Below are 24,754 nucleotides of genomic sequence, written 5' to 3' on the forward strand. Positions count from 1 at the left end.
TAACCCTTCGAAAGTTTTCATTACCACATAAAGTACTGCTTAATCCTTGAAAAATTCTCATGACTCCGTAAGAACTACTTCTACTTAACCCTTGTAAAGTTCTCATGACAATACAAGTACCACTTAACCCTGGAAGAGATATCATGACCACATAAGTACTAATTAACCCTTAAAAAGTTCTCATTACAATAATATAAGTACCACTTAACCCTTGAAAATTTGTATGGCCATATAAGTACCACTAACTCCAAAACTGACAAGCACCCGATATCGGGCTTTTAATATATCTTATAGTTTTTGTTATGTTGTTAATTAATTATGGTAAATAGTTAAGCACTAATGAACAGAAGGAATGTTCAATATACATATATCATAAACTCTCTGAACAGTTGTAATATTCCTTTACACATTTATATGTTCATAGTCCTCCTCTGTAGACTAATGGTTATAGTCTCGGCTCTCTAACTGAGAGATCACGGGTTCAAATCCCGGGGAGGGCCAATCATGTATAGACAAGATAAACCAGTGAACGTCGAAGCCTACATAGCTGAAGCTAAAAAAAAAAGTTCATAGTTGTGACAAACAGCTGGTTCACTCAACTGATGTTATTTAACCAATCAAAGTATTTATTATTTCATTTTTTTGTGGTTAGATATATTGCAGATTGTAGACAAAAAAGTTTTCCAAACTCATTTATGTTCAAATATTTTCATTTCAATTTAGCAATTCCCTTAATTTTTTATTTACTCACAATTAACACCTTCACGACGATGTGCACCCCATCAGGTACACACAATCGTTCACAGTTTAACATAAAAAACATGATTACGGTTTTTTGCCATTATTATTGAACAATTCAACCGCAAATAAAAAGTCTGAAATAAGCCATGGTCGTGAATGTGTTAAGTACTCTCTTTTTCGTTTATTCACTTTGTTTATATTTCTAATCATAAGTATAGCAAATAAATATAAAAAAACTTCTTTCTACAAACAGCTAACTAGAGTTTTCGTTACATTTTTCCAATAAGCAATAAATTACTCCAAAAGTACCAAGAAATGTACGAGTGGTAAATAACGAGTAGAGCTGATGGTAGTTGTCTATTACTAGGGTTAAATAAGTAAACAGTGTTGAGATTGCTTAATAACGTTTACTGCTAAATTGTACAAATATTTTGTGCAGCTATTCAAAGTGCTTGAAACATAGAATCTGGCAAAACAGATTTTTAATATTGATTGCATAACAAGTTTTAAAACTATCTTAAAACAAAGGTTAAAGTTGAAAAAAATGAGGCACATAAAATAGAGATTTTTTTATTTTGAAATGGTTTTAAACATCTTTATTTGTATACGATGAATATTTGTATGGATGTTTTATTTAACTAAAGAACATTAAAAACACCAGGAAGAAACTAAAAAATACCATAGTTAATTTCTATACAAATTTTGACATCCAAAATAATTTTTCTTTTATTAAGTCTATTTCTCTTTTACATTTGAATTGGTAGTCAATAATAATCTTTGACATACTGTAGCTTCAAAATTACGTTTGTAACAAAGATTTTAGTACTACAGTTTTCCATGTTCCGTCAAATATTTTATTCCTAACTGTAATATTTCTCTTCTTCTTATGTAAAAAATACTAAAGATACTGGACAAACGGAGAGAATGAATTATAACTTTATATCTCACCCTCAAACAAATCTATTTCATTATGAATATTCTAATATTTGTCCTCTAAATGTTATTCAAAGAGTTATTTGGAACCAATTTATCAAGCAGTAATATAAGCTTGTAATACTGAATTATATAATTGAAATAACAAGATTAAACGTAAAATATTGTATTCAATATACTTGCGACATTAATAAATAAGCGTATGCTGCCATTAAGTAGGCACTGAAGGAAGAGATACTTAAAAAACGTAAAACTTCTTGTTTGAACGTTTATTGTGCATAATACCAATTATTTAACAATACTTATATAGAGAGGATTTCTAAACCCATGTACAGTCCCTTGGAAATGTGTCCTGTACAATATAAAATATAAATAAATATAAAACATAATTACAACATATATAACATAAACAATAACATATTAAAAACACATTATCACTAGTTGGTAGAAGAATTTTCTGGCCTACCCTCAAAACAACCATCTAGGATCCACTGATTTGAAAAAAAATTTAAAAGTACATATATTTTACATCTATTTAGAAATTTTCGATTGCACTGGAATTTTTCTTAAGCAGTAGAGAACATTCTAGTTGTCTGTCCACTTTGGGTTGCAGAGTCAGTGTGTGAAGCAGGGTTGCCAATTCTCTTTTTCACTAAAATATTTGTACTTTTCTGCATTCTTTCAAATCAGTAGACCCTAGATGGTAGTTTTAAAGATAAACCTGCTGATTTTCTTATTTCTAGTAGTAGTCCTTGGCTTTCTTTCAGCCCTATTAATTCAAACCTATTTAAAATACAATATTTTCTTCCTATGAACAAGAGTTCACAAGTAATTGTTTTCAAAATTTAGGTCTTGGATTGGGTTAGTAAAATTTGTATTTTTATTACAGCAGCCAAACAATGTTTTTATTAGGCCATAAAGTTGTAAATATTTCTAAGCAGTGGAGGCTTTAATAAGCAAAATTTGACTCAGGCTGAAAAAAAATTGTGACACCACTTTGGCATTTTGTTAAAATTTACATTTGAAGTTAGATCAAAGGCTTAAAAAGAAAGTTCCAGACCCATGTTTGTTAGAAGAAAAAGATCTTTTCTGACAACCATATGGTTACAAGATAATCTAGGAGTGGAGAGCCAATTTGCAGAATATGAGCATACAACCTAGTTTTTTGTAAATTGATAGATGAAATTACCCTAAGAAAGAAATTGATCGCCATAAGCGTAAGTATTGTTAGGGATTGAAATGTAAGGGTATTAAAAGAATTTAGACACAAAACAATAACTACATCTCCGATCAAATCTTCCATTTTGATACATGATTCAGATAAAAGATAAATTAGATTCAGTCAACTCTATTAAAACCAGTGTTTTGGCTGAAAGTGATGACCGAGTCTCTTAGTTTGACACTGACATATTATTTATGAGTATTATTTAAGTAAGTATGCTTTTTATGATACTAAAATTAAAATGATCTGAGAAAAAAATTATTTTTGTTATATCTTTATAGCCCTTTTAATAAAACGAGTTACTCTCTCCCAATTTTACAATAGATTTTTTTGTAGATTACAATGTAGATTTCTCTACTGATTTCACAAAAAACTAGGTTGTGTGTGTATAAAATGCAATAGCGCTCTCTGCTCTTAGACTAAGGTTTTGAATATTTTCAGTAACAGCCTGTATTTGCATTTTTGTGCATTGTTGTTAGTTAAGACAGCACCTAAATAAACAACACATTATATTGGATGGATTGCACATTTTTCCAATATCTAAAACACTTCATTATTTGGCAGTATGATATGTTACATACTTTAATATTACCACAACTGTAGCAGTTTTGTGCAAATGTTTTGAAACTAACTCTAAAGTAGTTGCATTTTGAGTCAAAGAAAATCTTGAAATGCCTGATTAAAAATAAATACATGGTTGGAAAAAGAGTTTTATATATAACATCTTAAAGTTCTTCTGTTAGGTACTCAATTTTGTAGTGTTGCTTTCACGCAGAGCATGCTTTGACGAGAGTTTAGAGCATTGTTAGCAATTTTTAAACTTAAACAATGAAATATTTAACCCTTTTAAGACCTAGTAAAATTTACTACTGAAACAGACCAGGTAGCAGTTGTCTACCACTACATGTAACTCATAATAAAATACACACTTCATGGAAATAACTATTCAATTTTGTATTTAAGAAACTTTTCAAATTTTGCTCCTAAAAAATTTGTTTTTTTACCTTTATTATTTAATAAATCAACAATTTCAACTACTTTGATATGTAGTCTTCTATTAAAATATTTAATTTGTTTTGAGTATAGAACACGTTTTTATTATAAGTTTATAAAAAAATATAATTTTACTCTGAACATTTTTGCATCATAAACATAAAATTTAAAGTAAAATATTTTTTTATATTTTTCAACTTTCTTGGTTCACAAGTATGCAATAGAACCATGTAAGTACCATGAAAAATGAGGGCATATACAATTCCGTGGTTTTCAACCAGTATAAAAGAGTTAAGTAACTTCTTGGTAACTCAAATTATGTATTTACATATAGATGATCTTTTTTATGCACTGCCTCAACTAGAGTTAACTGGAAAACTGAATACTGTCAAATGGTTGAAATATTTTCCAATGTTTCCCTCACAGTTGAATTGCTAAATGTTAAAAGTAAAACAACTTGTATAAGTAAAATATATCTTGTAAAATTATATTTTAGTTTCCAATACCATTACAACATGAAACATTTTAAATTGATTTTTCCTTTTTTTGTTTGCATTATCAATAAAATATCTGGACATTATAAAAATCATAGATGTTAATTGACAAAACTTACCATGAATAAAAGCTAACTTAACCTGTTTATAAAACAGTTATTAACAAAACTAGAGGAAACGTTTATTCTATTATCTGAAACAAGAAGTGAAGAAGTGATAAATACGTTCGCTACAACAGAATCAATTGATTTTCTCTATAAAAGCTACATTGGTTTGTATAGTTCTTGTAACACAAGTGTTCTGCAATCACTTCATTGAAATCGAGCGACAATAATGATAGAAGTTAGCAAAGGCATTTGTACAATTGATTAATTTAAACGAGTCCGTTGCCACGATTGGGTTCCGCCACCACTGTCATACGAGATGTTCCTCTGAGTCTGTGTCGCTGTTAGTCAACAGCTGCTCGCTAGAAACGATAAAGACAGTTAAATTTTAATTAGTAAAATAAAGTAATTTAAATGCTAGAAGGCATCACGTTACACAATTTACAATGACAAAAGTTTACAATTACCACAATATAAATCACAAAAATAAGATATCTTAATCATTTGGGCTTGAAATAACCTTCATCAGTTTCTAGAATGAACTAGTAATAAAATTTCCCATTCCCTCCTTTTTTACCACCATCTTGTTTCTGCTGTGACAATTGCCATTTACTATTGGCCTCTGGTCAGTCATAGGTGGTTGGTCGGGAAATGCACACCTATTGTGACCTATATTCTTTAGTTCAGTTTCAATAGTTAGTGTTTAGTTTTTATTTATTTATTAAGTGCACGTTTTAGAACTAGTGACGTTGACACACAACATGGTGGTTGTGATTCCTGACTTAAGCGTGACACAACGCTGTGGTGTGATTAGTTTATTTTAACCTATATTGTAATTATATGTTTGGTAAGTTATTCACTTGAGGAAGCGATCAGATTGCAGATCTTAAAACTTAGTGTTATTGATTTTTTGTATCACTGAATGACGGCAAATGTCTGGAGAAATCCTTCCATTTCACAAGCCTTCCATCGTCAATAACAAACTTCAAACAGAGAATTTCTTTGGGAAGCTCAGTACACTATACAATAAAATGGTTTACTGAGGTTTACTTCATTTAACCTACAGTACCTGAAAATGGATTCTTCAAATCCGAAATATACATCATAGAAATTAAAACTTCAAAAGTGTTACAAGGTGCATTCTTCTTACTTAATACAGAGCGTTTTCATAAACACAACTGCTACGCAAAGCAGTCTGGTTTCATAATATGGCATAGTGTCTAGCCCACACATTAGTATGCTGTCATTATTGGTTTTTTTAATCTTAAGTTGTGTTTACGCTCGTTATAAATGTTCTATCTTGCATTCCAGTGGGTTCTGGATAAAATTAAGCCCTAAAAACGTAATAAAAGTATTGACCCGGCCTCACACTTACTAAAGCCAACTCTGTTAATTATCTTGTGGACTTACTCAATTGTAGTGTACACATCCAAAAGATACAATTATTGTTATTGGAAAATGTTATGTTTTACAGATTAAAGATTTATTTATAGTTAGGAGAACTTGCTAACATCCTTGCTATTCCAGGGGTATTCCAATTCCACTTTGGAGAGCTGATGACTGAGTGGTCTAGGACTTAAGTAATACTTTGGATGTAGTGCAGGTTCAAATCCTGTCTATAATCAGCACTTTTTATCAAAACCATTGGCCTTGTACCTTACCGAGTCTCCTTATTATGTTTGATAAGATCCTCACACAGGCCAGTGGCCCATGAGGACAGGCAGAAATATGATTAAAAGGAGATTATAAATATCAATATTACACTAGCAGTAATATTTGTGTATATATTATATATCTTATGTAATACGTTAATAATTGTAATGTAATGACACTATAAACTAATAAATGTTACTAACATTCAGTATTACCTTCCTCTATCAGAGCACTCACAGACGTGTTGTTCGGTTGTAACAGCTACAGGGCATGCAACATACAAACATATAAAACACTATACTAAACACAAACAGGACCATGTACAGCCAGTCAACTCCCAGTAATCTATACTCTTCATGTTTGTTGTGTAAATTAAATCCTTCACCAAGGTTTGAGAGGTTGATTTGAAAGCTTTAAATGAAACTTTTTTGTTCACGTTTTCAAGTTTGTCATTTCAGCAGAAAAATTTCAGTATTTAACTAGGTATCAGCTATATTGTCCTTTTCCACAGCTAATTTTCATTAGTCCTACTAATTTAAAATCATATATATTAAATAACTGTTGATTAAGAAGGGAACTCTATACTATTAAAACAATACAGTATAATTATTCATCAAGCCCTTTATTTTATGCAGTGTTGAATATAAAAGTATGAAAATATTTAATTTAGTAATAAACATCCTGTACGTAAATATAGAACGTAACTACAAAGGAATATTGAGATTAGCTCCATGTCACTTTCCATCCAGAGCAGCGTCTGAATCTGACACTGTCACAGACTTGACTCGTAGAATCTGAAGTCCACATATGAGTGAAGAGATCCGAAAAAAGTCAGTCACGAAAACTGTTCAAAACAAACTCTTCGCATCATTTCAATATCAGAGATACATAAACCACAAAAGAGGTCTGTCTAGTTTACAGCCATTCAGTGTTATTTAGTTTTAGAAATTTAGAAAACTAGTAATAATTTCATTGCTGGATTATTTATAATACTAAATAAGCAAATAAGTTATATTTATTGAAAAGTAACAGTAAAAACACACATAAAAAGTAGTGTGTATTTCATAAAAACAAAAAATGTAACCAGTAAGAGAAACTTTTGATTTTGAAAAATTCATCTTAAACATCTGAAACTATCAAAAGGGGAAACCTTTTGTTTCTTAACATTTTGATTGGCAAAATTCCTTACTAATATTTGCTTAATGTTTTTTTTTTAACCTTTGGAGCTAAAAGTAGCAACATTTTTAAAAACATCCATTTTAATTAGTATGGCTATGGTACTCTGTCAAATTTAATGGTAGCTAAACAAAAAGTAACAGCTTCTTTGTCTTTTTTCCCACCTAGGTGCAATGGGTACTTCAATTAAAAGGCCTCAACATTCAAGATACAAATTTTCCAAAAAAGTACATCGTGGTAATAATTCAAATCCAAATTTCTAAATTTTTCTGCTTAATCCAATAATGCAATAACATATTTGGAATTATTCTTTATAAAATACGATATTGCCTGTTATAAGATGTGAAACCTTATTTTAAACTGTTTTAATATTTCAATGGTCAAAAACAACGTACAATGGCAGAATGGATTCTATAACAACTCAAACACGCAGAGTTTCATTCATACGATTGATCATCAATCGTGGTCAGAGTCAAGAACTTCTTTATTCGATAAGACTGTTTATGGACAATGCAGATTAAAATAATTATAAATTAATAAAAAAGTAGACTTGCATAACGTAAATCAAAATCAAAACTTTTGTATAACTTTCCCATGGCATTTAATCCATGACTGATTTATGAACATATAGTTAGATTAGTGAGAACTGACTGATGACAGTTTATTTAATATTAAATATAATAGGAACTAAAGGAGAGCTATTTTGATTTGGCTATTCTATTACTTTGTAAAACACTACAATGATAACTTTCACTAAATAAGACATGTTTACTGGGGAGATTTTACAACTAAGTTTGTATATTTGCTACGGTATAATAATTCACTCAAAGACAATGCATTCAAAGTGTTTTCTGATTTGAAAATGATTACATTTTCAAAATTGATTGAAATACGATACGCAGCTGCATTTTACCTTTCAGTACACACTTTTTGATAACTTTTATACACGCCAAACATTTTGAGGATTTTTATTTAAAAAACTTTTATTTGGTTTTAAATTAATAATTGGCATTATTGAACATTCAATAATCTTTGAATACACTGTCAATTTCTAAACTAATACTATCTAGTAAGGTCTCTAAGCCTAATTAGAAAGTTTATCAAATTACAGTACATAAAGTAATTTTCAATGTAATCCGTTATGTACAGTAATATACAATATTTCATATGTGAGCTGTGTTTTTAAATACTGTTTTAAAATTTTGTCACTGTAGCGTTGCGATTGGTGTTCGGCATTTCGCACTAACTACCTACATCTATTAGCACGCCACATATGCGATTACGGCAAAAATTGATCCCTCTTACATGTGCTAATGCATATTTCAAAGAACTTCGTCAACTGAGAATCCTGCAGACTGTGAAGTACGTGCTGTTATTTGTTTTCTTGGGGCTTAAGGCATGAAAGCAGTTGACATTTACCGTTAGTATTGTGAAGTGCGTGGACAAAACATTCTGCGTAATGAAATGGCATTAAAATAGGTAACAACTTTAAAAGAGATCCAAAAAAATGTTCATGATGGAGAACGGAGTGGACGACCCTCAATGATCACCAACGATTTAGTGCAGAAAGTGAATCTTAAAGTGAAAATAAACAGACTTTTCACAATTTCTTCATTATTAGAAGAGTTTTTGCAATTTTCAAGAAGTCTTTAATCAAGAATTGTGTTTTTCTGCAATGTCCATCCACATGAGGCAAAACAAACTCAAGATCTCATCAAAACATTTTGCTATGAATAATTTAATGATTCCCAAACTTTGAGGAAAAAAATTTGAGGATGTAGTGCCCAATTTTTTTTTTTTTTAGGACAAGAAACTTATAAATCGCACTTAGTCCTACAGGACCTTAGCACTGCTTCCGGAGTGACAGGATATTCAGGATGGGTAAGGTTATAAGGTTAGGGGGTAGGGGCCACCTCCTATCGAGATCCATGCACTATCTCAAAGTCATGTCCCCCCCAGCAGAAGGAAACAAACCCCACCAACTCCAACAGCCATCTCCCGTAGTAGACCAGACCTATCGAATTGCCCTTGTACCCCAGAATCTCAACACTTGCGGTTAGTGATGTGCCACTCCTGGACATCCATAAGGTTGCCCAGATTTAAGTGACACATCGGTTTTTGCTGTGCCCAGTGGTAGGTTCAACTGGAAGATATTAACCAGCCAGAAGTGATCTCTGCTGGGTGGTAGCGCTCAATTACTATCAACTGTTTTTTTTCACTGGAAGAAGAATTTTGAGGATATCACCGCAATGACATCAATAGCGTCAAAATGATCGCGTTGAAGTCTCTGTACAATCAGGAGACAATCTTCTGTGACGACAGTATACAAAAGTTTGTTTTTAGATATGGAAAGTGCCTTAATATTGATGGCAATTATGTAGAAAAGTAAATAAAATGTGGGCTTTCATATAAATATAAAATGTTTACAAAAAGTTTACTTGATTTTTTTTATATATAAAAACAGTACTTACTTAATTAAAATGCCTTCTATTAATTACAGGAACTTTTTCAAACTATTATATTCTTGACGTCTTTGTTTTGATTTTTGTTTGTCTTCAACTACTTCCTTTAATATCCAATCCACAAGTTTTTCAACATCAAGATCTCTACGATATTTGCATATTCTACACAACTATTTGATAGACTGTAAAGGTTTTTCTAACTAACGGTGTGATCAAATCCAAAAAGGTTGTATTTCATTACAACTTTTACGTTATGTTGGTTCCAAAATGACATTATAGATATCATATAATGTGACTTTGGATACCTCTGAGTCAACTCTTAACATACATTGTATTCTGTTGGAAAGTACAGTATGACGTGACTAACCTTTCCAGCAGCCGCCGCTTGAGATCAGGAGGATAAGTGACGTAGATGTAGTGTTCGCTGTGCGCCAAATCATCGGGGGCATAATACTCTTCGCTGTAGTGGGAGTGGTGCGCCGGAGACGAGCTGGCCGTTACACTTGTGCTGGCCACACTCATGTCATCTGAGCTGCAGACGCCAAACGTTACGTTACATTACAATTGGAGCAAGTGTGAATCTAGATGTATTTTTGGTGTGCCTAGGGTGGTCACTGAGGAGTATGGAATCCCACTACAGTTTTAAGTGTTTGTTCCAAATGGAGCAATTTTACAAATAAAACAGATGTATATTCGTCAAAGACATGTAATAATGCTTTGTTTCAAGTTTGTTATTGACGATGGAAGGTTTGAGAGGATAACAGGATTTCGATCATTTCACAGACATTTATAAGTTCAAAATGTATAACAACGGTTTGAGGATTGAAATCCATCCTCTTCATCAGGTAAGAAGACAATTAGTACATGGAAGTTAAAATGTGTGGAAATGGACTTCCATTAACGTTAGTGTTACACTTTTGCCTGTGCTGGTATGACGTATGTTTGTGCTTTTGACTTAACATGCTTGTGACGCATACTGTGCTGTGACAACGCCTGGGTTAATTTTCTCCTGTCTGAACTCCAAGCAGTTTTCGGGTATGTTAAGGCTCTTTTCTTTCTTTATAGTGGTTGTCTATTGCCACATGTTCTAACTTCTATGAACTAATTTAGTAATGCTTACATTGATTTTGTATGTTATTACATTCTTAATTTTAAAGTTAGTCACAGTAATTTTTAATTAGGAACACTAACGATAACAAAACAGAAACCTTATATATAATAACTTTTATGAATAGTAACCATTTATATTTTTTCATAATTTTTTTATTGCATGTCTTAACATACAATACCTAGGAAAATTCTGAAAACAAGTATATTGCTTTCTTAGTTCTAATTTGTTTTAGTTTGTATTTAAATTTATTGTATTTTTAGTCCCTCTTTACTTCATTTGGCACCTGTTTAAAGAAGTGTTTACCCACATAACTAGTTTTACTTTTTTAAATCTAAATAATGTGTATCCAAAACTACTTGATTCCTAGAACTATAGCAGTGGTTTGTTTCAATAGAAATTCATTGTGTTGTTCTCTGTTATACTTTATTGTTTATAAATTTCACAAATTAATGGCATAAATCTTATGGATTTGTTGTAAGGATTTTTATAATTTATATTTAGAAATGTCCTCTTATATACATATTCCATATAATAAGTGTGAATGTATTAAAGATTGAAGAACTATTTTTAAAATTGTCAAAATACATTCTCTTTTTCAGTTACAAATTCCTGACAAAATTGCACTCGCTACATTCCAACACAATTTATCCAAGATAAATCACCATCAATTATTAGTCCTAAATACGTTGTCCGATTTGTTCTATTTGGTGAGTTCTGATGAATTGTTATATCCAGATTAAGTTCTTTCTCAATTTACTTAGTGTGAGGTTATGGTATTATTTTTTTAACATAACTTCTAAATAAATATTTTCAGTTGGTGAATTATAGTACTATAAAAGTTGTAACTGACTCACTCAAAGAGAACCCAGATGATGTAGTAACAGAGGCAGATGCCGAGAGAGAGGACCATGACGAAGACGAACACGAGGCCCCAGGGAAAGTGACGTGGGTCCGAAGGGGAGTCTTGCCAATAGCGGTCACAGGTCAGGTACCAGCAGACGGCTTGGTTCAGCTCCTCTGCCAAACAGAAGAAGAAATTGCTATTGAGGAGGCATGTTTTAGTAAATAAACACATTTTTTATATATAAAAAATCAAGTAAACTATTTTATTTTTGTATGAAAGACTACACTTTTATCTACTTTTCTACATAATTGCCATCAATATGAAGGAACTTATCATATCTAAAAACAACCTTTTGTTTACTGCCATTTTAGAAAATTGTCACCTTGGACATTATTGTCGTTGTAGCGGTGCTAAACCTTCAAGGTGCTTCTTCTGGTGAAAAAACAAATTATAGTCACTGAGCGTTAAATTGGGACTGTTAGAGGTATTATCAAATTGTTCCTCGCAAAATGCTGTGATGAGATCTCGTGTTTGTTTTGCGCATGTGGATGGACATTGTAATACAGCAAAACAGATTACTTGATAAAAGCGTTATAGAGAACACAACTTGAAACTTCAGGAAACTCTTCTGATAATGAACAAATTGTGAAAAGTTTCTGTTCATTTTCACTTTATAATTCACTTTCTGCACTAAATTGTTAGGGATCAATGAGGGCTGCCATTACGTTTCTTATCATGAACATTCTTTTGCCCATCATTTAAAGTTCTTACCCATTTTAATGACATTCCATCACTCATGATGTTTTTGTCCATAAACTTAACGATTCGGACAGTTTAAACTGCTTTCACACCTTTAGCACCAAGAAAACAAATTACAGTATGTACTTCACAGACAGCGGGATTCTTAATTGAGGGGACTTTTGAAATTTGTATTAAAAGATGTGTCTATGGTTTGCTAACAGCTTTAGGTAGACAGTGCACAAGCGTGGAACACCAACCGCAGTGCTACAGTGGTGGAATTTCAAAATAGTACTTACTTAATAAGCATATCTTGTATATTTTGCTAGGAGTGGTAGAATAGTAACATTTTATAATGTGGTTTAAACATTACAAAAATGAATTTGAAATTGAATGATTTTTTACACCTCACAATTTTAACCGTTATTAATAGTTTGTTCCTCTTAGCATGGGAATTAAGTGGATTTAAAAAAACCAGTGTTGATGGTAACAACTACCACATTTCTGCTCTTTTTCCATTCCTTTCTTTTTTACTCTGTTTTGATTGCTGCTTCAAATTACACTGAAGAACTCATCTAAAAGAATTTGCAAGTTTGCAATCTAAAACGGACCTTACGATTGGAACTTACCTTCAACATCTTTAAAATCTTGAATGGACAGGTTGACTAGAAGGCCGGCAATACAATCACGCACCAACACCTAAGTAAAAAGATTTTGTGAAAACTCAATATTTTTAAAACTTACCAGCTGCAATTTTCAGGTAGAGGTAAGAGCCAACTATGATATTAGATTCTTATATGGATTCTTAAAGCAATTAATTATCCATTTTCATGCCACAGTCCAATAAATATTGGACCACTCACTTTTTTTATTTTCCTTTTTACTTATGACCATCCAGATGCTTTAAAATCACATGAAACAACTCAGTTTAATTATGCTACAGAGAAAAAATGTTGTCATGCTTCTTGCATTGTATATGTTTGGTTGGCTGCATGCATAGTCTGTAGATAAAGTCTCATTCTTCGAGGTAAAACCTTAAACTTTTGCATGGATGTTAAAAACCAACTTTATAAGAAATAAATTAATGTGAAAGAGGCTTACTCATAAATAATAAATTCATTTATTAATTTTTAATTTAAGATAAATTAAGTTTGTTCATATATTATTATTGTTGGAAAATACATAAATTAACCTAAAATTAAATAAATAAATGAAGATTTTTTATTATACTTTGACAAGCTGATTTGTGTGAAACTTTACATTTTTGGAAAAATATGTTTTGGTGGTTTCAACCAAAAAACACTGTTGCTTCAAAAAGATAATCTATTGTAGATAATTTTTAATTATTACAAATTTTACAGTGTTGTTAAATTTGATTTATATTTTTCTTTACATTTAATTACTTTCAATGATAGAAACTCAGTCTTTTTGCCTATATTGGTTCCATGAAAAACTAGGTTGTGGTTGTGGAACAATGCAAGATAGTTCTCACTTACTGGGGAATAGGTGAGAGGAATCATCCTCCAAGTAACTAATTCATTTAAAGTTGGTCCAGTTCCTACCTCACACCTGATCTTGAGCTTCTGCAGCTCTTCAGGTTTGCAGTTGGCTTTGAGCTTCTGTAGTTCACTGATTCGTTGGTGTTTGGGCGGTACAGAGGAGTCGAGCAGGTTATCACAGACGTCGGCGGTGTTGTTCTCAGTATCGGAGGGCGGGGCGGCCGAGCGGGGGCAGTGGTGTGTGCTGGCGGGGGGCGTAGGAGGTGTGTCAGCACGTTGTAACACGCCTCCACGTAGTGACACACGTGCCAGGTCCCGCGGACCAGCGGGAGTCAGTGCTGTGTGGTACGCAGTTGCCTCCCGCCATATCTCGATGTCAGTGTTACCGGGTGACACTTCTGAGCCGAGATCCTGTGTGCGTAACACCTCACACCTCATTATGTCGCAGTAGTCTGCCAAGCAGACAGCATCCTCCGCCTACACATTCAGGAACAAGTCATTCTACAATATCTGTCAATTTTTGTTAAACAAAATAAATTGTAGATCAATGCAAGATAACGATAAATTGTACAAAACAGCATTCAAAAGAATATATAAAATTAATTTTACTGTAATAAGTACTCTTTTATCGATAAACTTACTTCCACTTCTTATTCATTATTAAAATATTGCATGGTTAATTACAATTATTGTGTTATTGAAGAAAGTAATAATAAAATTTAGAACCATTTCCAAGAATATGTGAATTTTGGACATAAATAAAATAAAATTGTTTATGAATGAAAGCTTACAGAATCCTGACAACTAATAAACGGTTAAGAAATGTTCACAGATCATATCTGCATACCAAATGCTTTGTTTGTTACAGCACCATGTTTATTTAACTTAATCTTCATCCTAGTCACTGAACTAAGGAGTCATTGGATTTGTCTTTAAAATACACATTTTTTGCATTTTTGTAAATTTAAAAAAATCTAACAGTTTTTTGAGGTATTTCAATTTGAAAATTAAAAAAATTTGAAACAAGAGTATATTTAATTTTTTACAATTTTCTGGATTCCCTCTAAATTTTAGAGGGAACCTAGAAAATTGCCCATAAAACTTCAACAGCTGTTTGAAAATCAAGAGTTTCTTCATCCCTGCATTTTATTTTTATTTTTAAGGTAACTAAGAATCAATAATTATGGGAAGATATTTTCAGTTGTCCTTTTAATTGCTTAATTTACATAGTATGAATATGTGATGTGGGATACAATGTGAAATAAACAAGACTTGTTAATTTATTATGGACTATATTGTATGAAATACAATGTGTAAAATAAAAGGTGTAATACTGTCTCTTAGATGACTTTTTATCTAATTATTCCAATAGGGAAAGTAACACATAAATGTCTGATTTCACCACCTGCCCTATAAAGCTATGTACTTTCTATACAAGGAGTAACTTAGTCTATTTTGGCTCTTTGATTTATTTTGGTGTATCCAAAGAAGATTGTAAAACGAGGGTTGTAAACCACAACCTTTTCTTCGCTACACTACTGAGTTAAAACTAAACCATAACAAAAATAGACTAAGAATTTGACTTCTGTTTCCAATATATTATTCTGATGAGAATAAAAATGTACTACCATGTTAATATTATTCTTGTGTCTGTTGTCAAAATGGAGATCTAGAAAGCGCTCGTCATAAAAGGACTTGCCACAGAAGCCACATGTCCACTGACTGTTGCGGTGCTGCAGTTTGGCCGCCTGTTGCGGTCTGAAGATGTCCCGCAAGGGGTGGAAAGGGCAGTCCAGCGGTAGACCCACACCATACTTCTCCAGAACTGGCATCCATTTCTGTGCAACAGTAAATTATTGTTTCAAAAGATTAATTTTCACTAAATGAAATTAGGGCTAAGAAACCCTTTTTTAACCAGAAAATCTACACTATAGATGACTTTTGAACCACAAATGACTTATCAGGACAGGAACACTCATCCGTGATACTGCCGATCTTTTTGTTTTTTAAAATTATGTTATACCTTCCAGACAAGGGCAATATTAAAACTCTTGTAACAATATAAGAGGTTTATCATTGCCATACACTCAGTGCGGTTATTGACAAAATTTGAATGTAAAAGGCAAGAGGCACATTTCACAGTAAGGCTTTTAGTACTGAGTAACTTTTAAACAACAAAGAAATATGCAAATTAAGAAATCAACATAATGGTACTTTTTGAGTTTATAAATTTATCCTCAGTTAGTTAGTTTCTCAAAGCAATTGTAAATAATTGATTTATTATCTAAATTTAAACTGGAGATCAATCCTCTTTTATATATGACAGAATGCTTAAATACTAATACACCCTAATGCATTACATACCACCCATCTTCACATGTTATTGATTCTAGTAACACTAATTGTAGCACTGATGTGTCACAATAACAACACTGATGTATCACAATATGAGCACCAACATATTTACAAGAGTAGCAACAATTTGCCACAATCACAACACTGGGTGTGTCACAATATCATCAATAATTTAATTTAAAATGTAAGAGATCTGGAGGAAGTAATGTTTGATTTTTTAGAGGTCTTTGAAAACTTTCCTTCCTAACTAGCCTTATAAACATTACCTCCTATACCATCAAAGTTTTGTACTGGCTTGCACAACCATCACTGAAATATAGAAATACTGCAGTAATACTTTTTTTTATAAATTTATTACAGTTTTTTTATTTCTATCAACCATACAAACATTATGTTTCATGTTCTTAGATTTAATTCGAAGAGACAATACCTGTCTTTCAGCTTCAGTGTTTTTATACTATGCTGTTCGAATTAATTGGGACAAATGAAAAAAAAAAACCAATTTTTTCCTAAAACATTAGTTTTTAATCATTAGATACCTTATTTAGATTGAACAATCAATACATTAGTATGAAGTATGTCCTTCTTTAGCAGAAATGACCTCACCTACACGTCTTGGCATTGACTCCACTAGTTTAGCACACATGTTCTTGACTTCATCATCGTGAAACCAAACTTGTATAGCACTTGTTATCATTTTTTCTTTTGTAGTGCAATCCATCTTAGCTAAACGTTTCTTGAGAATATGCCATAAGTTTCTCAATCGGATTTAGGTCGGGTGAGTTACCAGACCAATCAAGCACTTTTACTTTGTTTTCCCCGCATAAAAGTCTTGACCAATTTTGAATTGTGGCAAGGGGCTAAGTCATGTTGAAATGTTCCATCAAATGTTTCCATAAATGGAACTATCCGACTGCGTAGTATGTCGATGTATTTGGCTGAATTCATCATCCCATTGATGGGAACTAAGCTCCCAGTACCATTTGTGGTAAAAAAACCCCAAAAACATCTGTTTAGAAGGATGTTTAAACAGTCTGTTGGATATGACCTTCTCGCAAAGGTTCACCTTCACTCCGCCTAACAACACTTGATAGATATCCCTGCACAAATAAATGTGATTCATCACTGAAAATAACTTTTTTCCAGTCATCTACAGTCCATGATCGGTATTTCTTAGCCCATACTAAACGTTTTTGCATCATTTTCTTAGTAAGAAATTGTTTTTTTCTTCGGTTTTCTTGCCTTTCGACCAACTTCCAGAAGTCTTTTCCTTACAGTTGAAGTACTCACTTCAATACCAGAATCCAACAAATCCCTTCGAAGGTCTGTGCTTGTCTTTCTTGGATTTATTTTGCTATTTCTTATTAGAATTTTGTCAGTTCTTGGAGTTGTTTTACGTTTGCGCCCACATTTTCCTTTTCTTTTTGGAGACAATGATCCGGAATCTTGATATGTTTTTAAAATTCTGGAAACACTAGATTTTCCCACACCAACTGCTGTAGCTATATCTCTCACAGTCATAGACGTGTGTTCATTAAGAGCAACAACTTTAGCACGCTTCCTAGGTGTTATATCCATCTTTGAAGAAGCACGTAATAAACGGAACACAGTACCACAACCACCGACCGCCACAAAGAAAGGCTCACAACTGAAGGAATGACACTCCAAAACCAGTCAAACAAGTTTTTTTACAGTCAAGGTCAACCCAGCACACTACTTCTATGCAGTTATAACCGGTTTGAAGCGGTCTGGGACATCACCAGTTATCACAAACTAACAAAGACCAGAAAAAACATGTTTGTCCCAATTAATTCGAACAGCATAGTAGTTTTCTGAATTAAGATGTTTATTATAAGAGTCAGATATCCATGAACTTGAAATTCTAATAATAATAATTATTATTATTTTCCATGAGCATTAAAAAAGCATTGGTAATATGACAATAAATGCGAGCAATAAAATAAATACATATAAGTAAGATTACATAATTCAAAACATCAACTGAACTTAAAAAATACTGATATTAAATAAGGGTTTAGTGAATATGTTTCATTGTTGTGTTTTGTTCTCTTCTTGGAATGTCACTTTACCATACTACTTCTGTAAATAATATAAATTTTACTCTAAAAATGCAGAAAAATCCATTAGATTAATTTTAAATATTATGGGGACAATGGGAACAATTGTTATTGATTCCAGTTAAAATATTACATTCTAGAAGTTATAAGCGGCTTTGCATGCAATTTTATTTTGAAAAAGAGGGACGCAATGAAAGTATTCTTTGACATTCCAAACAATCTTCAGATTAGTGATATTCGCTGAAAGATATTTCAATCTCTTTATCCATTTTAGATTTAAGTTTAAAGGAGGGGCTCTGAAATCGGAGGGTGAAACAGTTTTTTATAAGTACCTCTGAAATTTCTCTCCAATATTTCATATTTTATTGAATAGATCCAATGACTTCATTAACAATTGAACTATTTTAGGCCAGTGTGGAGAAGCCCTGAGTCTAAAGGGATACTAAAGTTGAAGTTCTTAGCTTTGTACACTTATGGTGTAATAAATTCAATCTACTACAGTTTAAATATCCCAATAAAAACAAACCGAGACAAATAAAAGTTTCTGCATGTAACATGACATTTGTAAAGTGTAACTGACTTTGACAGATGAATAACATTAAACATTTACTATAAACTGTTTTAATGTGTATATATTATTATATTTATTATTCTTGACTTTGACAGGTGATTGAAAAACATTTAATATCTACTGATTAAACCAAAAAGGAAATTTTCAAGACCAGTAGCGCATAGTCAGAAGTCATTTTTGAAATAGGTACAGACCTATATGTTAACCAGGAACCCTAAGAAAGTCCATGTAAAATTTCAGTACAGTCGGTCCAGTAGTTTTTACGTGACTGAGTGACACAAACACAGAGCGACACTATTCAATTTTTCTATAATAGTTAGTTTAGACCATTTTAAATTTAGAAAACCTGTAATATAATTCTCTAAAATGGATCCTTGTTTACACAGTCCATGACAACCCACTTGTATTGAATTGTGTTAATGTATAAAATGTGATCATGACCATGGTTTGATAATAACCAGAAAAATTGGTCCTACTAAGACAAAACTGAACAAGTGTTAAATCTGAACTATTTCTTTACTCCTCTTGAATACCAACATTTTTCAGACAATAAATTAATATGACAGGTCAATTAACCGTTAATCTTACAAAAATATACCTAAAATATTACAAAATACCTTTTGGACTATTTTGCGGACAATTGTGGCACTGTCTCGAGGACAGGATATCTTGAAGACGGTCGGACCGGGCCAAGGTATAACCGAGAGCACGACAAGCGTGAGCACCTGTTCAAAAACATTTACAGTCATAATATATCACCCACAAATTAAAATAATAAACAATCTAATACAAAATGGAAAACTTTGTTTTGATTATGAGTGATTTAAAATATCTTAAATTATTCCTGAAATCTTTTTTCTTTACAGATTTTTTATATTTTTTGTTCTATGCAATTTTGATTTTTTTTCCTCTTGACGATGATTCAGTTGAAGAAAAAACATTAACACAATAAAAATTTATAAAATAAAAAAAGATAGCACTTATTAGAATATAAGATTAATCAGATTATAAATTTAAAAATGTAATGGGATAAAGACCATCTAAATTTAGTACCGAAATAATTCATAAAGAAACTACTCTAACAGAAAATTGGTTGATTTCCATGCATGTATCAAAATCACAGTTAAATATATTTTTCAACAGTAATTTACCAAGAGTCAAATTTACATTGACTGCACAAACAAAATACACTGTAGTCAACATACATACAATACAATTAACTGTAGACCATAAATTTTCTCGATAGTATATTAACAAAGCTTTTAGTAATTGTAATAAATTTCATCTTAACACTTGACATATTTTAAGATGCTTCAATTATATTTTAGACTTTGTTGGATGAGCTTGAGCAAAGCTTATCTTCGAGGGGCTGAAAATATTTTATTTCTGTTTATAAGCACAAGATCCCGAGAACAAACTGATTTACATAGTTGAAGATTTATTTTTATACAGGCAACATTGAATTTGATGGTGCCGCATGTTATTCCAAGAGATTTAGCCAGTGGCGTAACTAGAATTTGGCTTTGGGGAAGACAATATTATTATTGAATTCTATGCTAACGATCTGGTAGTATTGATTACATGTGAATATATAAAAATTTATTTATTAGAAAGGCCTAATTCAAGGTAAAATATTTTACTGCTCCATTTCAAACAAGTTGAATTATACAAATATTCTATTTATTTTTAAGGCTCTCTCGGAAAGGGGTAATATAACCTTCATCCCCCTGTAATTGTAGTTACACCACTGAATTAGACATTTTCCAAAATTTATTTTTTTATTTAGAGAGAAAGAAACTCTAAAACAGATATTTTGACTAAAATCCAACTTTTTTATCTTTATAATACAAAATGTTTCTTTTTTACAATGTATTGAAGGAAAATTAAGAAGTTTTTATATGACATAATCTTTTTATGTTATCGTTATTTTGAAAAATAATTGTAATCATATATAATTTACAACAAACTTTGTTTACTGGGTTTTAAAGGTTGACTTAATTTTGTTAGTATATCACAGATAATTCTACGTTGACATGAAGCATTAGAAGTCAATAAAATATAGAAGAATACAAATAGAATAACAATATCTTTATTCATAAAAGTGTTAGGTACATACTTGTAAACTTTTACAAGAATTTTAAAATAATAATTTAAGAATCACTTTAACGATATTTAGCACTTAACACACATTTCATACCACTTGCATGATGACTCTTACATCAAAATAAGTTTAATTTCACAAAAAGGAAACACTTTACTTATAACGTCATACCAATCAATATATTTATTAAACATACTTTTATGAATATATAGGGCCTCTAAAGGCAAAGCCTCTGCAGAGGTTCCTTCATGCTAAATTAAATTTGTGCTAGCTCAGATAAACTGTTGTCAATTAATTTTGATTAGAATAACTCCCATTTATCAAATGTCTGCATTACTTCTAAATCTATACTTATATGCAAATCGTATCTGAATAAACGTTTTAACCAATAGTATGCAGAAGAAAATTTACATTTTGTTTCCTTAATAACCATAATTTTAATAGTTTTGAAAAATGTGTATATTTTGTAATCATATATTGCTTTTGGTATTGTATTAAACATTTTCGGTCCCAAAAAATAGATTTTTCAAAAAATGGTTAAATTGGGTTTTGGAACTGCTATTTTGTCTTTGTGCATTATAATGTATTTTTTTTGTATTAAATCAATGCAGGCAAATTACCACTAGTGACATAAAACCTTTTTTAAACCTTAGACACAAACAAATAATTTATTGGGAAATTGTTTAAACTTATAAATAATAGATTAGATGGCTTGTACTGACATTTTTTAACTAATCAAATGCATTTCTTTTGTTGCATTAAAAGAGGCTTTAAATTTGTTTCATAGGTTCCACCAATGCAAAATATTTCATATTCCAATAACAATAAATTAATAATTAAGATAATAAAGTAGATATAAATTTATGACCAAATTATTGTAAACGGCATTGTAAAAATGAACAAAATATAGTTGAAAGTCATTTTTCCAATGATAAATATGCAGTGTTGCAATAGTAAGCTCTGATCATTGGGCTATTATGGAATTGGTACATAAATTAATGTAGATATTTTCATACATAAATAAAACACAAATATTTATAGAGACATATTACATGAGTTATAAGTTGTAGAATTAAAAGTACTCAGTAAATTCAAATATTAATAATATTTAAAATTAGCATTTAATTTTCTTTGAATACATTTTAGAATTAGGAAACTGTTTGCCGTAGAGATAAAATATTCAAATGCAATACACAGTTTATTGCAAGTACATAGACCGAGAGCCTGCAAAACAAATAGCTGCTACTTGCAAGTAGGTGTGCTATGCGGTAGGCCTATAGAGTATTGATCCAGGCGCTCCGCGCAGGTTACAGTGATAACGGTCCGGAAATATTACTGTCTTTATACATATTTTCTAATGTCGATTAATATTCTATATAACATCATATGATTTAAGTTAATTCACGCAACTACTTTAAATTCTAATAATGTAATTAATAAAAAGTATTTATTATTCATAGACATGATTGATTCTTTATGACATTACAGTAATTTAATAATATAGTTTGCATGCTGTAATAATTTAGTCTCACCTCCAAGTGGAATCCTTTAGACCTCATGCATATTCTCTGGTCTTCTCACACAATTATAATGATTGAAATGCCATTATTAATCGGAATTTTCAATAGCTAAGTGTTCTCAAACTGATGAACCACCTAACCAACCCCAGCGCTAGTTCACCGGCTGGCCACCAGAGTGTTTGTTGAGGGCTCTTGCCTTCCTGTGCACTTTACATAATTAATTGGCAAAGTAATAAAGTAATTACCCAGAGTTATTATTTTGCAGTGTTTTACCTTATTCCTTAGAATGTGTTACGCCCCAAATGAAGTCAGTAGCTGAAGAATTGTTTTAATTAAATTTATTTAATTTAGGATACGATGATATCCGCCTAGTTCAAGAATATAAATACGTTTCAAGTAACAAATTACATAAATTGATTCTAATGTATTCTAATATCATCTTGATTAGTTTTACAAGCGTTTATTACAATAATGATCCATCGGTCATATCAGTCATGAAATGTTTATAGGCTCTAACAGATGAGTTGGAGCTGCTGTTGACTTCATGGGGACTAGCTGTAACCACGTCATGACAGAGATGAAGGCGCATCACTTACAATACCATGGGAATGGACTACAAATGAAAGTTGTTTTATCAGTGGCACACACAATGTTTAGTTTTTATAGTTTAGTTAATGATTAAAAATATATCATGACTGCGCAAGACCATTCAAGATCTCCTCTCTAATGATCACTACTTAGGTTCTTAATAACAAATAACTGCTTTTCTCCAAAAGGCTATTGCAGACAATCCCTTATACTTTTCTTGTCTACAGCTTCCCTCACCGTCTAACCCTTATCAATATACGGTACCTCTGATGATTGATGCCGAGTTCGCCATTATTGGTCATTCAAGGGGATGTCATCCTTGTGTTATAGTGCCCGCAACATTCATCTCGCTCTTCACGTGACGGAATCCCGTATACTTTCTGGGGAGTAGTTATAATGACGTTTTGGGCAAGAAATGTTTGAAGCGTCAACAAGTGTCAAACAACGGTGAGCGACTGTTTACGTTTTATGCATAACGGAACTCACAGATAGCAGTCGAGTAAAACAGTCGATAATTACGTGACACCTATTTTATATCTGATCTTTTTCCTACAGGCTCGCTGGAGTTTTGGGAGGATCATGTACTTCTCTCTGATATGAGGGGGGGGCTTTACCAGGACACGGTTATGATCGGAAAGGTTCAGGAAAGATTGGCAAGTTGGTGTTTTTGCTGTTAAGTTTTTCAAAATTTCAGACGCAGTTTTGGATAAAACCATAGAATAAAAAAGAAAGATAATTTAGAATTTTTTTAATGATATAATTTTGCATTTTTCCACGTCATTTTAATCAGAGAAAATCAGGCGCTCTCCAAAAAAAGAAATTGCGATGTTAGTAGCATACAAATTAATAACATGATGTTTTAAAACATTTATTATATACCGTACGATTAATATTTCAAGAATAAAGACGCACGGCAATGTTAAAATCTTTAGATTGATAGTATTCATTGTAATGTTTCTTTTGTTGCAAACCAAGTATTGTTCGCAAACCCTATTTTGGCCAAAAAAAATCTCTTTCAAGTTGGTCTTTAATGTTCTTCTCCATAGAGTGGGGAATATGTGACTATGAATTAAAGGTATGATGTAAATTTTTAAGTAGACGTGTAATTTAAAGTCCTCTTAGGACTAGGTCAATAATGTCTCTAGGCATCTTATCTCTGTGTTTGCAAGCTGCTCGCACCAGTCCAGATCTTTACTCGCTTTCATGAAGTTTTTGTTTGTTCAAGACCAACCTGTGTTACAAATTCGTTTAAGTTTATTGTCGAGTTTGGTGAATTTGAATTCAAGCATCATTTGTTTTCCCTAGATTCTTTTTAGTTTGTTTTCTTCAAAAAATAGTGTCAATTCATTTATATTGACAGAAGAATTAGTTTAAAGTTTCATCACTTTTATTCTTTTAAGGTCAAAGTTGTATCATCAGAAGTGATAAAACTGTTTCGATTGGATATCACGTCAGTGATTTTATTTATGCATACCAGAAACGATATAAGTCAAAAGTTAGAGCCCTGCGAGACACCTTTTTTTCTCGACTTTATTTCTTGATCTGAAAGTTTTTCTCTTGCGCAAATAACT

General features: G+C 31.7%; 1 protein-coding gene across 3 annotated transcripts; it reads right to left on the bottom strand.

Moving 5' to 3' along the window:
• Positions 1–1,128: 1,128 nt before the first annotated feature.
• Positions 1,129–22,755, bottom strand: LOC124364292. 3 transcript variants are annotated; one of them, XM_046819650.1, is made up of 9 exons: positions 22,608–22,755; positions 19,592–19,699; positions 15,599–15,808; positions 14,034–14,447; positions 13,101–13,170; positions 11,744–11,906; positions 10,146–10,310; positions 6,356–6,401; positions 1,129–4,849 (listed from the first exon to the last, which is right to left on the bottom strand). In XM_046819650.1, exons 1-8 carry the CDS (start codon positions 22,632–22,634, stop codon positions 6,374–6,376), a joined length of 1,185 nt encoding a protein of 394 aa, XP_046675606.1. In that variant the 5' UTR covers positions 22,635–22,755; the 3' UTR covers positions 1,129–4,849; positions 6,356–6,373. The 3 variants fall into 3 exon arrangements, with proteins under 3 accessions (XP_046675606.1, XP_046675607.1, XP_046675605.1); XM_046819651.1 differs by having other exon boundaries at positions 6,344–6,401; XM_046819649.1 differs by lacking the exon at positions 6,356–6,401.
• Positions 22,756–24,754: the final 1,999 nt, after the last annotated feature.

Source organism: Homalodisca vitripennis, chromosome 6 (assembly GCF_021130785.1).
Source record: "Homalodisca vitripennis isolate AUS2020 chromosome 6, UT_GWSS_2.1, whole genome shotgun sequence".
Lineage (NCBI taxonomy): Eukaryota > Metazoa > Arthropoda > Insecta > Hemiptera > Cicadellidae > Homalodisca > Homalodisca vitripennis.